This window comes from Pongo abelii, chromosome 9 (genome assembly GCF_028885655.2).
Source record: "Pongo abelii isolate AG06213 chromosome 9, NHGRI_mPonAbe1-v2.0_pri, whole genome shotgun sequence".
Classification (NCBI taxonomy): Eukaryota; Metazoa; Chordata; class Mammalia; order Primates; family Hominidae; genus Pongo; species Pongo abelii.
Window position 1 is genome coordinate 113387554 of NC_071994.2, and position 19252 is coordinate 113406805.

The 19252-nt window shown below is 37.3% G+C and overlaps 1 protein-coding gene across 3 annotated transcripts in view; it reads right to left on the bottom strand.

The window, feature by feature from the left end:
* RDX (radixin) overlaps nt 1-19252 on the bottom strand; it is a 100533-nt gene that overhangs the window by 65949 nt on the left and 15332 nt on the right. For 2 of the 3 annotated variants that reach the window (XM_054525025.2, XM_009247035.4), the window contains exons 2-3: nt 17691-17762; nt 4680-4763 (exon numbers count right to left, since the gene is read on the bottom strand). In XM_054525025.2, coding sequence (XP_054381000.1) covers nt 4680-4763; nt 17691-17702 — 96 coding nt within the window. In that variant the 5' untranslated portion in view covers nt 17703-17762. Of the gene's footprint in view, nt 1-4679; nt 4764-17690; nt 17767-19252 lie in introns of those variants that run through there. The other variant, XM_054525023.2, reaches the window with a different exon arrangement.

Below are 19252 nucleotides of genomic sequence, written 5' to 3' on the forward strand. Positions count from 1 at the left end.
GAGGTGGTAGGACCACTTGAGTCCAGGAGGTCAAGGCTGCAGTGAGCTGTGATTATGCCACTGCACTCCAGCCTCAGTGACAGAGCAAGACCCTGTCTGAAAAAAAAAAAAGAATTAAAAATAAGAAAAAAGCATTTAGAAAATGTTACCATCAAAAAAGCAAAAAGTGGGCCGGGCACGGTGGCTCACGCCTGTAATCTCAGCACTTTGGGAGGCTGAGGCAGGTGATCACAAGGTCAAGGGTTCAAAACCAGCATGGCCAACATGGTGACACTCCGTCTCTACTAAAAATACAAAAATTAGCCGGGCGTGGTGGCAAGCGCCTAAAATCCCAGCTACTCAGGAGGTTGAGGCCGAGAACTGCTTGAACCTGGGAGGCGGAGGTTGCATTGCATTGAGCTGAGATGGCGCCACTGTACTCTAGCCTGGGTGACAGAGTAAGACTCTGTCTCGGAAAAAAAAAAAAAAAAAAAAGAAAGCAAAAAGTGAGAAATTTCTAGAAGATGTGGAATATAAAGTCTCATACTGATAATGCAAAAGCTGATCAACGTCAAACAATGAAAAATTCAATGTGGACAAAACGAGATTCCAAATAATCTAACTTTGGTAAAAGATAGGTTGCCCCAGCAACGCCATAGAAAACATTCAAGCTTGGAGTGGCAGGAGTAGTAATGTAGAGGTCAAAAGCAGCAGAGAGAAGTATAACAAAGCAGGTGGGCTCAGCTTCTGCCTCCACACTCTGTGAGAGTCACAATGCTAAGCAAAAGGGAGATGCTCCACAGTGGGCACAAGGGATAATAGCTTAACTAACTTTAGACTATTACACAAATACAAGGAACAAGAAAGCTCAGCTGTGAAATTCCCTAAAAGGCCCTATCTCCCCAGTGGTTCTCTACTTCTTCAGAAGGTGCTCCTAGAATGTTTTTTTTTTAATTAATATATTTTAGTGAGGCTGTCCTTTGAGCTCCCATAAACTTTTGATCACATACTTTTAGAAGCGAATCTGCTTGGGCACATAACTATAACATATGTATATTTATTTACAAGTTACACACTATCATGCTAATACACTATAAAGCATATATTTTAAAAAATTTTTAAAAATACACATTATATATATGTACATATATATATTTTTTAATTTACTATTATTATTTTTTTTGCCCAAACTGAAGTGCAGACTGCAACCTCCACCTCCTGGGTTTCAGCAGTTCTCCCACCTCAGCCTCCTGAGTAGCTGGGATTACAACTGTGCACCACCACACCCAGCTAATGTTTGTATTTTTAGTAAAGACAGAGTTTTGCAATATTGGACAGGAAAAGGCACAGTAAAAATATGGTATTACACTCTTGAACTCCTGACCTCAAGTAATCCTCCCACCTTGGCCTCCCAAAGTGCTGGGATTACAGGCGTGGGCCACCAAGTCTAGCCTAAAAATATATTTTAATACTTCTTTCACCCTAACAGATGTTCTTGCACACTCTTTGGGGGTATGAACACTCTGTACACTAATCCCACAAGAAGCAGCTAACGGAGGAGGCTAGTCAAGAAAAAAGTCAGCAAGAAGCAAACCAAAGGACTTCAAGCACTCAGAGTCCCCAAACACAGAGCAGCTGGCCTCGATCCAACATCATAATCAGACGTGGGGCTTTACTACACATGGACTCATGTAGCTATGTGCTCTCATTTTAGAGGACCCAGTTTACCCCTGACTTGACCTGAACCTGCCAGCTTATCCCACACACACTACATACAAAAGTCAAGCCTGCATTTTTCAATCCTTTCATTTGAGTTCAAGGAAAGTTCATCATTGCATTTGAGTTCAAGGAAAGCAGTCAGGAAATAGAACAGGGACTAAAGAACTGCTGAGAAGAGTCCATAACAGATAACAATACTCAATCATCTAGACCAGGCTGGACGGTGGCTCACGCCTGTAATCCTGAGGATTACAGGCCTTTGGGAGGCCGAGGCAGGCGGATCACTTGAGCTCAGAAGTTCAAGAGCAGCCTGGGAAACATGACGAAACCCCATCTCTACCAAAAATACAAAAAAAAAATTAGCCGGCATGGTGAAGCACACTTGTAGTCCCAGCTACTCAAGAGGGTGAGGTAGGAGGATCGCTTGAGCCTGGGAGGCAGAGGTTGCAGTGAGCTGAGATCGCACCACTGCATTCCAGCCTGGGGCAACAGGAGTGAGAGCCAATCTAAAAAAAAAAATTTTTTAATAAAGAAATAAGTAATAATAACCTGGACCATTTACAATACGAATTGTATGTGCGTGTGTGTAGTCAGGGTTGATTAACGATGGGGATACATTCTGAGAAATGCATCGTTAGACAATTGCATCGTCGTATGAACATCATAGAGTATACTTAAACAAACCTAAATGGTATAGCCTACTATGCACCTAGACTATACGGTACAGCCTGTTGCTCCTAGGCTACAAATCTGTACAGCATGTTACTATATTGAATACTGTAGGCAACTCTAACACAACTGTTAAGTATTTGTGTATTTAAACGTATCTAAACATAGAAAAGGTATAGTAAAAATATGGTTATTACACTCTTACGGGACCACTGTGGCATAAGTGGCCCGTCATTGATCGAAATGTCATTATGTGGCACATGACACTGTATTTATCTACATAAATAGAAAGAGATATACACAAAACTATCAAATACTGTTCTACGTACTTTACATAGATTTTCACTTAACTCTCACAATAAACCTCTGAAGAAGTAACGTTACCATCATCCTAATTGTACAAACGAGAAAAATAAGGCAAAGAGATTAATTTGTCCAAAGTCAAACAGCTACAACTACAACTACTGCAGGCAGTGTGACTCCAGTGTCCACACTTCTAAACCACTATACATCACTGCCCTATAATAAATGAGGTTTCATTTTCCTGTATCCAAGTGAAAGTAATTCTACTTAATAAAAAACAAATTTCTTAGTATCCAATACCAAAAAGGATAACTTGCTGATTAGTTTTTGGCTGCCACAAACATTTCACTTGCTATAAATAACATTTCAATTTGCTATGAAGTACAATAAATGCTAACTCTATTCACTTTTTTTTCAAATAAGATAGACTATATATTCACAAACAGGAGGCACAGAAGAATCAACAGAAGTGGATATTATACCAGAACAAAAGTGGTTTGGAAAAAAGAAAAAATTGGAGATTGGTTCACAAGGTATGGTGAACTCAGCTCTTTATGATATTGCTTTAAAATTTTGCACATCCACACAAAAAGCTTTTCATCATCCAAAAAGACCTTATCAGGACTTTTAAATTTATGAATTACCAAATCAGGAGATTAAGTATATTATTTGTCAGGAGAATAAACAACTTTACAGAATTTAGAATTTTTATTTCATCAGATTTGAATCTGTATTTGACAGAATGACAACTAACAAAACCAAGGTATCTAGTGTTACTTACTGCTGAAATGCTAGAAACTCTTTCATTCTTTAAGATCAAATTATTCTGACTACAGGCTATTGCTCTCCTGCTCCTAAGAAAGAGTGTATGTAAAGTTTATGTAAAAGTTATCCTCCTTTAAGTTTCATGCCATGCATGATATATACCACCTTCCTCTCTCTTTGCAACAGTTTCTTCATGTTCTTACTTAATCCCTGGGGCCAATCTCTTACCTCGTTTTCTCAGCAAAACTTGCTTACATTGCAATACAACATTATCTGGGAAGCTTAAATTTTAAAATACTGACGATTTACAGTAGGCCCAGACAATTAAATCAGCATCTCTGGAAACGGTTTCCAAGCACTGTCTCCTCTCCCTTCTCTTAAAGCTCCACAGGTGACTAATGCGTACTCAAGACTGAGAAGAAAGATAAGATCAGTAGTCCCAGTTCCTTAACATACCGGATACCTGACCTCCATATCCCAACCTTTGCCTCATACATTATGAACCTATGACACCAAATTGTTGTTAGTGATTTCCGTATAGCCTATACAGGTTGAGCATCCCTAATCCAAAAATCCAAAATCCGAAATGCTGCAAAATCTGAAACCTCTTCAGTACCAACATGACTCTGCAAGTGGAAAGTTCCACACCTAACCTAACGTGATGGGTCGCAGTCAAAACTCAGTATAAATTTTACTTCATGCGTAAAATTATTTAAAGTATTTTATAAAATTACCTTCAGCCTATAAGTTGTATACAAAACATAAATGAATTTTGTGTTTAGACTTGGGTCCCATCCCCAAGATATCTCATTATACATATGCAAATATTCCAAAATCTTCTGGTCCCAAGCATTTTGGATAAGGGATGCTCTCAACCTGTAACTTCCTATGCCTTTCGCTCCTGCTGTTCCTTCTGCCCAGGATTCCTACTCATTTCACTCAACAACTTTGTGGATTATCCTTGAATCCCTTTTAGTCACCATCACAATGACTTCTCATAGATGTTAAATAAATGCCTGCTGAAAATTATTTTCAAGAAGTCCTCTCCCACAAATGTAGGAATGTGAAAGAATAAAGAATATCCCTACTGCTGTATTAGGGATATCTGAATAGCTACTATGAAAAATTCCAAGTGGTACACTGTTGGATTATCAGCAAAAGTACAGTAAAACAGAGAAAGAGGTATGCAACAACATTCACACTATGGTGTCAAAAGTTGCATATTTCATGCAGTTGAATGATACCTGGTCAAAAAGTTGTTTGCCAGTTGTATTGGGCTGAATGGCAAATTCCAGCTCAGCATCCATTGTAGTTACTCTTACATTGATCTGTAATAAAAATAAAAGTAATAATAAGTAGAAGAGAAGTTATTAGGCATGAGAAAACTTTTATGATTTTCTTTATTAAAGTGATAAAGTTTTAATTTAATCACAAGAAATCTTAAATCTATTTGAAAAACAAAGAGCTTATAAAGTCCTCATTTAGGAACATCTACTGAATACTTAACATATACTAGGCACTAAGCTATGGGCTTTCCATACTCTCATTTAGCCCTTGCTATAATACTAGGAGATACTACCATTATTTCTACAGAAACGCAAAGAGTTTCCATTATTCACCTAAGGATACATGGATATTAAAAGGCAGAGCAAGAGCTGGACATGGTGCCTCACACCTTTAGTCCCAGCACTTTGGAAGGCCAAGGTGGGAGGATCTCTTGAGGCCAGGAGTTTGAAACCAGCCTGGGCAACACAGCAAGACTATGAAAAATTTAAAAATTAGTTGGGCATGGTGGCATGTGCCTGTTATCTCCAGGAAGCTGAGTTGGGAGGATCACTTGAGCCTAGGAGTTTGAGGGCTGCCGTGAGCTATGATTGTACTACTGAACTTCAGCCTGCACAACAGAGCAAGACCCTGCCTCCAAAAACAAAACAAAACAAAAAAGGCAAAGCAGGTATTTAAATTAAGGTCTAACTCCAAATTCTTTGAATGTGATTCACTAGCCCGTATTTCCTTCAACATGAAAATCAGATTTCATTTTATTCATACTGTAAATACATTCTTCACTTTAGGGAAGCATTTTATCTACAGTGCTTTATTTGCTAGATTCTATTTTTTGTTGTTTTTAGAGACAGGATCTCACTATGTTGGGCTCAGGCTGGAGAGCAGTGGCCATTCATGGGTGCAATCACAGCACACTGCAACCTTGATCTCCTGGACACAAGCCTATACTCCCACCTCAATCTACCAAGTAGCTAGGAGCACAGGCGTGTGCCGCCATGCCTAGCTCCAAACTCTATTTTAAATAATAATTTTATTGTGTAAATACCTTTCTAATATCTCAACAACTTAACATGCCTTACCAAAATAATTTTACCACAGAATAGCATCTTCACCTAGAATTCTTCACGTGATCCAAATATATCTTTTTAGCTTTTTAAATTATTTTATCTTTTATTAACTTATTTCTCCTTTAATTTTCCCACACTTCATTTGCTGTTTCTGTATCTATTTTCTAACAATCTTTACTTTTCCCTTAACCAGTATAAACCTGTAGCGATTCCTACTAACACTGTTTCTGTCACAACTGTATTTAAAATTTTATATTAATATGTATTACTGCATTTGTTTTTATGTATCTTTTTCCATCAGCCTGTAGGTTTACTGAGGACACAGCTTGAGCCATTTTATCTTTCTAACTCACACTATAAAAACTCTAAATCAGACTTCTTATTTCCCCATATGTCTAACAATCACAACCTCACCACATTATAGCTTTCACCTGGAATAACTTCTGTAATCAAATCTTACAGATTCATCCTTCTTTAAAATAATCTTATTTTTTTCTTTTCTAAAACTGTATCTTATTAAGAAATGATATATACAAAACATCTATCATATGTAAACAATGAAGAATAATAAAACAAAACCCATAAATCTACCATCCAACTGAGTAACAAGAAATGGTAAATAATGTTGCATATACCACTGTATTTGTTCTTTGTAAATACCAACAGGTAATCACTAACGTAAATTTTGTTATTCTCTTGCTTTTAAAAAAAATGGTTCTAACATAAATATATGTATCTGTATGTAAAACAGCTTCATTTTTCTTGATTTTTAGCTGTATTATAACTGCACAATATTTGTTGATCAAGTTTTCTTTCTTGATGTGGGCAATGCTTACATGGGTATATTCACTTTATGAAAATTCATCAACTACACACTTTTTTTTCCCTGTTGCCTAGGTTGGAGCACAGTGGCACAATCCCAGCTCACTGCAGCCTCAACCTCCCGGGCTCAAGCGATCCTACCGCCTCAGCCTCTTGAGTGGCTGGGACTACTGTACTACACACTTCTCATATATTCTGTTTGGTATGTATATTCTACTTCAATAAATTCTTTAAAATTGCACTATACTAGTTTAATTTTTCCAATATGTTTCTAAGATTCATTGATGTTTTTGTAATTAGAATTTTCACTGCTATGCAACATTCTGCATGTGGCCAAACAAAAATTTACTCACCCATTTTCCTGTCAATGAACACTGTTTCCAATTTTTTGGCTATTCAGAACAATACTGCTATGAACATTCTTGTACATGTCTCCGAGTGTCAGAATTTCTCCAGAATATACTCAGAATTCTTGAGTAATGAAGTGTGCACACCTTCTACTTTTACCACATAATGCTGAATTGCACAATGTAACTGTGTCAACGTATACTCCCATCAGCACTGTATAAGAATTCTTGCTGTTCTATATTTCCAGGAACAGTGGGCATTATCAGATTTATTAATATCTGACAATTCAGTTAGCAGAAAATGGTATCTCAATATGGTATTAAAGTGGGATCCTCGATTGCTGATGATGTCCACATTTCTGTACATGGCATGTGCATACAGAATTTTAAGATGGCCCCTGGTGTCATGCTCATGATTATGTTGCATTACATGATTAAAGGGATTTTGCAGAAGTACTTAAGATTACTCATCAGCTGACTTTAGAACAGGAAGATTATCTAGGAGGGCCTAAGCTAATCAATTTATCTGGCTGGTTGCAGAATAAGTTACACCTTGATTTCAGCCTTATAAGACCTTGAAGCAGGGAACTCAGTCACATCATCCCAGATTTCTAACCTATAAAACTGTGGGATAATACATGGGTGCTGTTTTATAACACTAAATTTGTGGTAATTTGTCATAGACCAATGGAAAACTAATACAATATGTTTAACTGACCACTCATTCTCATCTGCGAATGTTCACACATATGGCTTATTTTTCTATTGGTTTTTTTTGTTTTTGTTTTTATTATTATACTTTAAGTTTTAGGGTACATGTGCACAATGTGCAGGTTAGTTACATATGTATACATGTGCCATGCTGGTGTGCTGCACCCATTAACTCGCCATTTAGCATTAGGTATATCTCCAAATGCTATCCCTCCCCCCTCCCCTCACCCCACAACAGTCCCCAGAGTGTGATGTTCCCCTTCCTGTGTCCATGTGTTCTCATTGTTCAATCCCATCTATGAGTGAGAACATGCGGTGTTTGGTTTTTTGTTCTTGCGATAGTTTACTGAGAATGATGATTTCCAATTTCATCCATGTCCCTACAAAGGACGTGAACTCATCATTTTTTATGGCTGCATAGTATTCCATGGTGTATATGTGCCACATTTTCTTAATCCAGTCTATCATTGTTGGACATTTGGGTTGGTTCCAAGTCTTTGCTATTGTGAATAGTGCTGCAATAAACATACGTGTGCATGTGTCTTTATAGCAGCATGATTTATAGTCCTTTGGGTATATACCCAGTAATGGGATGGCTGGGTCAAATGGTATTTCTAGTTCTAGATCCCTGAGGAATCGCCACACTGTCTTCCACAATGGTTGAACTAGTTTACAGTCCCATCAACAGTGTAAAAGTGTTCCTATTTCTCCACATCCTCTCCAGCACCTGTTGTTTCCTGACTTTTTAATGACTGCCATTCTAACTGGTGTGAGATGGTACCTCGTTGTGGTTTTGATTTGCATTTCTCTGATGGCCAGTGATGATGAGCATTTTTTCATGTGTCTTTTGGCTGCATAAATGTCTTCTTTTGAGAAGTGTCTGTTCATATCCTTTGCCCACTTTTTGATGGGGTTGTTTGTTTTTTTCTTGTAAATTTGTTTTGAGTTCATTGTAGATTCTGGATATTAGCCCTTTGTCAGATGAGTAGGTTGCGAAAATTTTCTCCCATTGGAAAAAACTACTTTAAAGTTCATATGGAACCAAAAAAGAGCACGCATCGCCAAGTCAATCCTAAGCCAAAAGAACAAAGCTGGAGGCATCACGCTACCTGACTTCAAACTATGCTACAAGGCTACAGTAACCAAAACAGCATGGTACTGGTACCAAAACAGATATAGATCAATGGAACAGAACAGAGCCCTCAGAAATAACGCCACATATCTACAACTATCTGATCTTTGACAAACCTGAGAAAAACAAGCAATGGGGAAAGGATTCCCTATTTAATAAATGGTGCTGGGAAAACTGGCTAGCCATATGTAGAAAGCTGAAACTGGATCCCTTCCTTACGCCTTATACAAACATTAATTCAAGATGAATTAAAGACTTAAACGTTAGACCTAAAACCATAAAAACCCTAGAAGAAAACCTAGGCATTACCATTCAGGACATAGGCATGGGCAAGGACTTCATGTCTAAAACACCAAAAGCAATGGCAACAAAAGCCAAAATTGACAAATGGGATCTAATTAAACTAAAGAGCTTCTGCACAGCAAAAGAAACTACCATCAGAGTGAACAGGCAACCTACAAAATGGGTTGTTTTTTTCTTACTTTAATGTAGGAAGTCTTTATATATTCTTTTTTTTTTTTATTTAGATCTTCTTTAATGTCTTTTTTTTTCTTTTATTATTATTATTATCATTATTATTATTATTATACTTTAGGTTTTATGGTACATGTGCGCAATGTGCAGGTAAGTTACATATGTATACATGTGCCATGCTGGTGCGCTGCACCCACCAACTCATCATCTAGCATTAGGTATATCTCCCAATGCTATCCCTCCCCCCTCCCCCCACCCCACAACAGTCCCCAGAGTGTGATGTTCCCCTTCCTGTGTCCATGTGTTCTCATTGTTCAATTCCCACCTATGAGTGAGAATATGCGGTGTTTGGTTTTTTGTTCTTGCGATAGTTTACTGAGAATGATGATTTCCAATTTCATCCATGTCCCTACAAAGGACGTGAACTCATCATTTGTTATGGCTGCATAGTATTCCATGGTGTATATGTGCCACATTTTCTTAATCCAGTCTATCATTGTTGGACATTTGGGTTGGTTCCAAGTCTTTGCTATTGTGAATAATGCGGCAATAAACATACGTGTGCATGTGTCTTTATAGCAGCATGATTTATAGTCCTTTGGGTATATACCCAGTAATGGGATGGCTGGGTCGAATGGAATTTCTAGTTCTAGATCCCTGAGGAATCGCCACACTGACTTCCACAAGGGTTGAACTAGTTTACAGTCCCACCAACAGTGTAAAAGTGTTCCTATTTCTCCACATCCTCTCCAGCACCTGTTGTTTCCTGACTTTTTAATGATTGCCATTCTAACTGGTGTGAGATGGTATCTCATTGTGGTTTTGATTTGCATTTCTCTGATGGCCAGTGATGGTGAGCATTTTTTCATGTGTTTTTTGGCTGCATAAATGTCTTCTTTTGAGAAGTGTCTGTTCATGTCCTTCGCCCACTTTTTGATGGGGTTGTTTGTTTTTTTCTTGTAAATTTGTTGGAGTTCATTGTAGATTCTGGATATTAGCCCTTTGTCAGATGAGTAGGTTGCAAAAATTTTCTCCCATTTTGTAGGTTGCCTGTTCACTCTGATGGTAGTTTCTTTTGCTGTGCAGAAGCTCTTGAGTTTAATTAGATCCCATTTGTCAATTTTGGCTTTTGTTGCCATTGCTTTTGGTGTTTTAGACAAGAAGTCCTTGCCCATGCCTATGTCCTGAATGGTAATGCCTAGGTTTTCTTCTAGGGTTTTTATGGTTTTAGGTCTAACATTTAAGTCTTTAATCCATCTTGAATTGATTTTTGTATAAGGTGTAAGGAAGGGATCCAGTTTCAGCTTTCTACATATGGCTAGCCAGTTTTCCCAGCACCATTTATTAAATAGGGAATCCTTTCCCCATTTCTTGTTGTTCTCAGGTTTGTCAAAGATCAGATACTTGTAGATATGTGACATTATTTCTGACGGCTCTGTTCTGTTCCATTGATCTATATCTCTGTTTTGGTACCAGTACCATGCTGTTTTGGTTACTGTAGCCTTGTAATATAGTTTGAAGTCAGGTAGTGTGATGCCTCCAGCTTTGTTCTTTTGGCTTAGGATTGACTTGGCGATGCGGGCTCTTTTTTGGTTCCATATGAACTTTAAAGTAGTTTTTTCCAATTCTGTGAAGAAAGTCATTGGTAGCTTGATGGGGATGGCATTGAGTCTGTAAATTACCTTGGGAAGGATGGCCATTTTCATGATATTGATTCTTCCTACCCATGAGCATGGAATGTTCTTCCATTTGTTTGTATCCTCTTTTATTTCCTTGAGCAGTGGTTTGTAGTTCTCCTTGAAGAGGTCTTTCACATCCCTTGTAAGTTGGATTCCTAGGTATTTTATTCTCTTTGAAGCAATTGTGAATGGGAGTTCACTCATGATTTGGCTCTCTGTTTGTCTGTTATTGATGTATAAGAATGCTTGTGATTTTTGCACATTGATTTTGTATCCTGAGACTTTGCTGAAGTTGCTTATCAGCTTAAGGAGATTTTGGGCTGAGACAATGGGGTTTTCTAGATATACTATCATGTCATCTGCAAACAGGGACAATTTGACTTCCTCTTTTCCTAATTGAATACCCTTGATTTCCTTCTCCTGCCTAATTGCTCTGGCCAGAACTTCCAACACTATGTTGAATAGAAGTGGTGAGAGAGGGCATCCCTGTCTTGTGCCAGTTTTCAAAGGGAATGCTTCCAGTTTTTGCCCATTCAGTATGATATTGGCTGTGGGTTTGTCATAAATAGCTCTTATTATTTTGAGATACGTCCCATCAATTCCTAATTTATTGAGAGTTTTTAGCATGAAGGGTTGTTGAATTTTGTCAAAGGCCTTTTCTGCATCTATTGAGATAATCATGTGGTTTTTGTCTTTCGTTCTGTTTATATGCTGGATTACATTTATTGATTTGCGTATATTGAACCAGCCTTGCATCCCAGGGATGAAGCCCACTTGATCATGGTGGATAAGCTTTTTGATGTGCTGCTGGATTCTGTTTGCCAGTATTTTATTGAGGATTTTTGCATCAATGTTCATCAAGGATATTGGTCTAAAATTCTCTTTTTTTGTTGTGTCTCTGCCAGGCTTTGGTATCAGGATGATGCTGGCCTCATAAAATGAGTTAGGGAGGATTCCCTCTTTTGGGGATCCTCCAAAACTATAATAATCCAAACTATTGATTGGAATAGTTTCAGAAGGAATGGTACCAGCTCCTCCTTGTACCTCTGGTAGAATTCAGCTGTGAACCCATCTGGTCCTGGACTTTTTTTGGTTGGTAAGCTATTGATTATTGCCACAATTTCAGCTCCTGTTATTGGTCTATTCAGAGATTCAACTTCTTCCTGGTTTAGTCTTGGGAGGGTGTATGTGTTGAGGAATTTATCCATTTCTTCTAGATTTTCTAGTTTATTTGCATGGAGGTGTTTGTAATATTCTCTGATGGTAGTTTGTATTTCTGTGGGATCGGTGGTGATATCCCCTTTATCATTTTTTATTGCATCTATTTGATTCTTCTCTCTTTTTTCCTTTATTAATCTTGCTAGCGGTCTATCAATTTTGTTGATCCTTTCAAAAAACCAGCTCCTGGATTCATTTATTTTTTGAAGGGTTTTTTGTGTCTCTATTTCCTTCAGTTCTGCTCTGATTTTAGTTATTTCTTGCCTTCTGCTAGCTTTTGAATGTGTTTGCTCTTGCTTTTCTAGTTCTTTTAATTGTGATGTTAGGGTGTCAATTTTGGATTTTTCCTGCTTTCTCTTGTGGGCATTTAGTGCTATAAATTTCCCTCTACACACTGCTTTGAATGCATCCCAGAGATTCTGGTATGTTGTGTCTTGGTTCTCGTTGGTTTCAAAGAACATCTTTATTTCTGCCTTCATTTTGTTATGTACCCAGTAGTCATTCAGGAGCAGGTTGTTCAGTTTCCACGTAGTTGAGCGGTTTTGAGTGAGATTCTTAATCCTGAGTTCTAGCTTGATTGCACTGTGATCTGAGAGACAGTTTGTTACAATTTCTGTTCTTTTACATTTATTGAGGAGAGCTTTACTTCCAAGTATATGGTCAATTTTGGAATAGGTGTGGTGTGGTGCTGAAAAAAATGTATATTCTGTTGATTTGGGGTGGAGAGTTCTGTAGATGTCTATTAGGTCTGCTTGGTGCAGAGCTGAGTTCAATTCCTGGGTATCCTTGTTGACTTTCTGTCTCGTTGATCTGTCTAATGTTGATAGTGGGGTGTTAAAGTCTCCCATTATTAATGTGTGGGAGTCTAAGTCTCTTTGTAGGTCACTCAGGACTTGCTTTATGAATCTGGGTGCTCCTGTATTGGGTGCATATATATTTAGGATAGTTAGCTCTTCTTGTTGAATTAATCCCTTTACCATTATGTAGTGGCCTTCTTTGTCTCTTTTGATCTTTGTTGGTTTAAAGTCTGTTTTATCAGAGACTAGGATTGCAACCCCTGCCTTTTTTTGTTTTCCATTTGCTTGGTAGATCTTCCTCCATCCTTTTATTCTGAGCCTATGTGTGTCTCTGCACGTGAGATGGGTTTCCTGAATACAGCACACTGATGGGTCTTGAGTCTTTATCCAGTTTGCCAGTCTGTGTCTTTTAATTGGAGCATTTAGTCCATTTACATTTAAAGTTAATATTGTTATGTGTGAATCTGATCCTGTCATTATGATGTTAGCTGGTTATTTTGCTCGTTAGTTGATGCAGTCTCTTCCCAGTCTCGATGGTCTTTACATTTCGGTATGATTTTGCAGTGGCTGGTACCGGTTATGCCTTTCCATGTTTAGCGCTTCCTTCAGGAGCTCTTTTAGGGCAGGCCTGGTGGTGACAAAATCTCTCAGCATTTGCTTGTCTGTAAAGTATTTTATTTCTCCTTCACTTATGAAGCTTAGTTTGGCAGGATATGAAATTCTGGGTTGAAAATTCTTTTCTTTAAGAATGTTGAATATTGGCCCCCACTCTCTTCTGGCTTGTAGGGTTTCTGCCGAGAGATCCGCTGTTAGTCTGATGGGCTTCCCTTTGATGGTAACCCGACCTTTCTCTCTGGCTGCCCTTAACATTTTCAGTTACTTCTTACAAGAGAACCTCCCATATTGTGGTTCGTCATTTTACTTTCTCCATAGTGTCCTTTATGATAAACTGACATTCTTAATTTTAATGTTGAATTTATAAATATTTTATACACAGATACCAATTTTTTACCATCCCTTTTTTTTTTTTTGAGAAAGCATCTCATTCTGTCACCCAGGCTAGTGTGCAGTGACACAATCTCAGCTCATGCAACCTCCGCCTTCCAGGTTCAAGTGATTCTCCTGCCACAGCCTCCCAAGTAGCTGGGATTACAGGCATGTACCACCACGCCTGACTATTTTTTGTATTTTTAGTATAAACAGGCCAGTATAAATGTTGGCCAGGCTGGTCTCGAACTCCTGACCTGAAGTGACCCACCTGCCTCAGCCTCCCAAAGTGCTGAGATTACAGGCATCAGCCACTGCACCCAGCCAATTTTTTGCCATCCTTAAGAAATCCTTCCATACTCTGGAGTCATAAGGATATTCATATATTTCTCATTTTGCTTTTCACAATTTTCAATGATTTTTGCTTATGATGTTAGAGGTCCAATTTCATTTTTTAATCTCCATATGAATGAAAATAATACACGGTTTTTTTTTTTTTTAATCCCGACATAATTTATTAATTAGTTCATTTATTCTCCAAAGTCTGTGCTGTCACAAATCAAGTATCTGCATAAGTGTGGATCTAATTTTGTTCCACTGGTCAATTAAATTACTCTTAATATCATATTGTCTTAATTAGTATTTCTTTAAATAAGTCTTGATATCTGGTAGGGCAAGTCTCCATTATTCTTCAGAACTATTTTGACTAGTCTTGGATCATTATCTTTGCTCCTGGCTCCATATAAAACTGTGAACTTTACAAAATACACCATTTATGATTTAGTATTGGAACAACACGAAATTCTTTGGTATCTTTGGGTAAGAATTAACATTTTTATTAATATAGACTCTATACATGACTATGGTTTTCTCACTGTACACTGACTTAGATCTCCTTTAATGACTTTCAAAATCTTTTGAAAGAAGTGCTTATAATTTGCTCCTATAAATCACTTTGCTTATAATTTGCTCCATATAAATCACTTTACTCATTTGTTAGATATTTTCTCCTAGATCATTATGGCTTTGTGGGTATTGTAAATATGGATCCACAGCTCCTATTCCATAATTTTGACATCCTAAAAGCACGGAAATCTGAAGATGAGTTAATTTTGAGGAAAAATCTGACATGAAGTGATACAAGACTATCACTTGTAGTGAATTAATTTATTCCACTTCACGTGACTATTCACTCATTAAACTATAGAAATACTAACGTTTTAGAGGTGATTCCATAGACCTTGATGGGAGTTTCATGATATAATGACATATGCACATAATATATTGTATATTCACCTTTCTAAAATCCAAAAACTTCCACATTCTGAAACTTATCTAGCTTCAACAGTTGTTTTCTTCACAAGGCAAGTTCTATACTTCCAGAATCTTTAATGAATCAACAACACACAATCGATATCCAACTGTGTATAATTTTGACTCTTTAAGGAAAAATAAACACTCTCCACTCAACTATACTGGCAAAGTTTTCCAAAGTAGCTGCAAACATTCACATTCCTAACAAAAATACAATAAAGTCGCAGCTGCTCTACATCCATATCTACACTGGATTATTACCAGTCTTTTTTTTGTTGTTTTTTGTTTTGTTTTTTTGAGAGTCTCACTCTGTCACCCAGGTTGAAGTGCAGTGGTGTGATCTTGGCTCACTGCAACCTTCGCCTCCTGGATTCAAGCGATTCTCCTGCCTCAGCCTCCCAAGTAGCTGGGATTACAGGAATGTGCCACAATGCCTGGCTAATTTTTGTACTTTCAGTAGAGATGGGGTTTCACCATGTTGGCCAGGCTGGTCTTGAACTCCTGACTTCAAGTGATACTCCCGCCTCAGCCTCCCAAAGTGCTGGGATTACAGGCATGATCTACCATGCCCGGCCTACCAGTCTTTAATATAGCTTCTTTTGTGAAATATCTGCTCAAATATTTTGTCCACTAAAAAAAAAAAAATCTGATTTGTGTTATTATTGAACTGTAAAAGAACTTTATATGGCAATTATTTTCTCCCATTGTCTTGCCTCCATGTTCTTATTGCTGTCTTTCAAGAGCAAAAGTTTTTAATTTTGATTAAGTCCAACTTTTTCTTAATGGTTCAAATTTTCTGTGTATTATATAAAAAATTTTCGCCTACTCCAAGGTCACAAAAATTTTTTCCTGTTTTCTTCTAGATGTTTTATAGTTTGAGCTTTTCCATGTAGGTCTATAATCCATTGAGTTTACGTTTGTAAACTGTGAGACAACAGTCAACATTCATGTTTTTCTGTATGGATAACCCTTTGTGCCAATACCATTTGTTGAAAATAATTATAGTTCTCCATTAAACTGTGTGACACCCTTGTCAAAAATCTAATGAATACATATGTGTATATGTGTGTTGGTGTATTTTCGTTTCACCGATCCTATTAATTTATTTATTCTTTCACCAATACCTCAATGTCTTATTTTAGCGGCTTAAGAATAAATCTTGAAATCCCGGAGTGTAAGTTTTCTTTTTTTTTTAATTGCTTTAGCTACTCTGTACACATTTTGGCATATCCATATATTAATATATTTTAGAATCAGCTAGTCAATTTTAATCAAAGAAGACTGCCTGGATTCAACTGACTGGAACTGAATTTCATTTACGAACACTTTTATGGAGAACTGACATCTTATAAAGATCTCTACACATATTTTATAGTTCTCTATGTATTTAAATCTTTAATTTCTTATAGATAGTTTTCAGTGTAGAGATCTTGTACAGCATTTGTACATTTATTACTATGTCATACTTTTTAATAACTTAAATAACCAAACTAGTTTTATATAAAAAAGGCCATTGATTTTTTTTAATACAATCTTGTATCTGGCAATCTTGCTAAATTCAGTTATTGGTTCTAGTAATTGTTTTGTAGATTTATGAGGATTTTCTACAGAAACAATCATGTCATCTGCAAATAGGAAATTTTCTTTTTGATCTTTACGCCTTTTTTTAATTCTTCTCTCCCTCTAACAATGCACACTTTGCGACCTGCTGAGTCTTTAAGTCATTCCGAAGTGTTATCCAGGCTAGAAAATCCCAAAAATGATAACTAACGACTTTCTTTAAAATTATAACTGGCCAAAAGAAGAATTCAAAAAAAAAAAAACAACTCACTTTATTAGATTAAGAAAAGAACATTTACACCTTAAGAATAAAGGAATAAACCTTAGTCAAGAAGAACCAAATAACTATAAAACTAAGTAAAATAATCACACGTGTACCCTTAAATAAAAAAATCTAAGACTATATAATATCAGTATGGGTAACACTTGCATCTAAACTAGAATTATGAGAAAACTAAAATGCATAGATATTCCTGACCTCTCATTATTTCCTCCCATTTAACGTTACCATTTACTGGGCACTAAATATATATCAGATTCTTCTAACCCTTACCATACTCCCTTGGGTAACTAATTATATCCCATTTTATATGCGAGAAAATTAACAATTGGATAGATTGAGCTAAATTAACAAAGGTCACCCAGATTGGTGGCAGAACCAAGGTAAGAACTAAGACAGTTTGACCTTAGAACTCATGACCACATAATACTATGCTCTGGCCACATTAATCTAAAAACAAATAACAGTAATATCAGTGCCTTTTTCTTCTAACAACTCTACCAACATTCTTTGCCTTGTTCCAAAACGAATTTAATGATACCTTATTATTGAGACACCGTCAAATGTAATCAAATACACTTACTGGTTTCGGCATTTTCTCTTTTTGTTACCTTCTTTAAAAATTCTTCGCTTCAATGAATTCTATTGTCACTTTCTGTTAAAAAAAAAAAAAGCATAATCTATTATCTTTTTATATAAGGTTTCTATTTTAACTATAATTTGTATAAGATATAAATTAAAATATTTGAAAAGGTGGATTTAAAGTAACAAGGAGTGATTTCATTCTAATTTTCAGTATCTTCTACTAGCATTGCACATTCCCTAAAAAGATTGAAATCTGAGATTAAAAATACCACACATCTCAAATAACATGGTATAAACACACTGATCTACCAGAAGTTTTAATTTAATTACAGACAACAAAGAACAAGGAAACATCACTGCTTAGAGTCCAAAAGCTCGTTCTCTGAGTCAGGTTCATCTCTGTATCCAGGATGTTAGAGAAAGGAACAATAAAAGCGAGGACAGACGGATTCAGATTCTGAAGAGCTTAAGAATCCTTTTTCAATGTTTTTTTTCTGTACTGCCAAAAACAAAAGGAAATTCTGATTAATGTAATCTACAAAAAAATGGAAGAAACTAATTTTTATTTTTTTATTTTTTTAAAGAAAGGGTCTCATTCTGACATTCAGGCTGGAGTACAGTGGTAACATCACAGCTCACTGCAGCCTAAACCTCCCAGGTTCAAGTGATCCTCCTGCCTTGGGCTCCCAAGTAGCTAGGATCATGAGCACATGCCACCATGCCCAGCTAGTTTTTTAATTTTATTTTTTTGTAGAGGCAGGGTTGCCCTATGTTGCTCAGGCTGTCTCAAACTCCTGGCCTCAAGAATCCTCCCAACTGTGCCTCCCAAAGTGCTAGGATTACAGGCATGCGCCACTGCACCTGGCTTATTTTTTCTTCTTGTAAGTTTGAAAATATGAATAGAGAAAAACATGAATAGCTTATTCACCCAATGTGTATGAAACAGGCAAAGCTCTGCACACTAACAACCTGCATTCAGCTAGCACAGAGGCTCACATCTGTAATTCCAACACTTTAGGACCTGTAATCCCAGCTCTTTGGGAGGCCAAGGTGAGAGGACTGCTTAAGCCCAGGTGGCTGAAGCTGCAGTGAGCAGTGATCATACCACTGCACTCCAGCCTGGGCAACAGAGCAGGACCCTGTCTCAAAAACAAACAAACAAAAAAATGTTGTTGATTGCTGTTTAAGATGCCATAACTAAGGCTGGGCATGGTGGCTCATGCCTGTAATCCCAGCACTTTGGGAGGCCGGGGCAGGAGGATCATTTGAGGTCAGGAGTTTGAGACCAGCCTGGCCAACACGGTGAAACCCCATCTATACCAGAAATACAAAAATTAGCTGGGCATGGTGGCAAGTGCCTGTAATCCCAGCTACTCAGGAGGCTGAGGCAGGAGAATCACTTGAACCCAGAAAGCAGAGGTTGCAGCAAGCCGACATCGTCCCAACTGCACTCCAGCCTGGGCGACAGAGCAAGACTGTGTTTCTAAAAAACAAAAAAAGAAAAGATGCCGTAACTAATAAAAGAGAAATTCTCTAAGTTGTAATAAAAATGAAATTTAG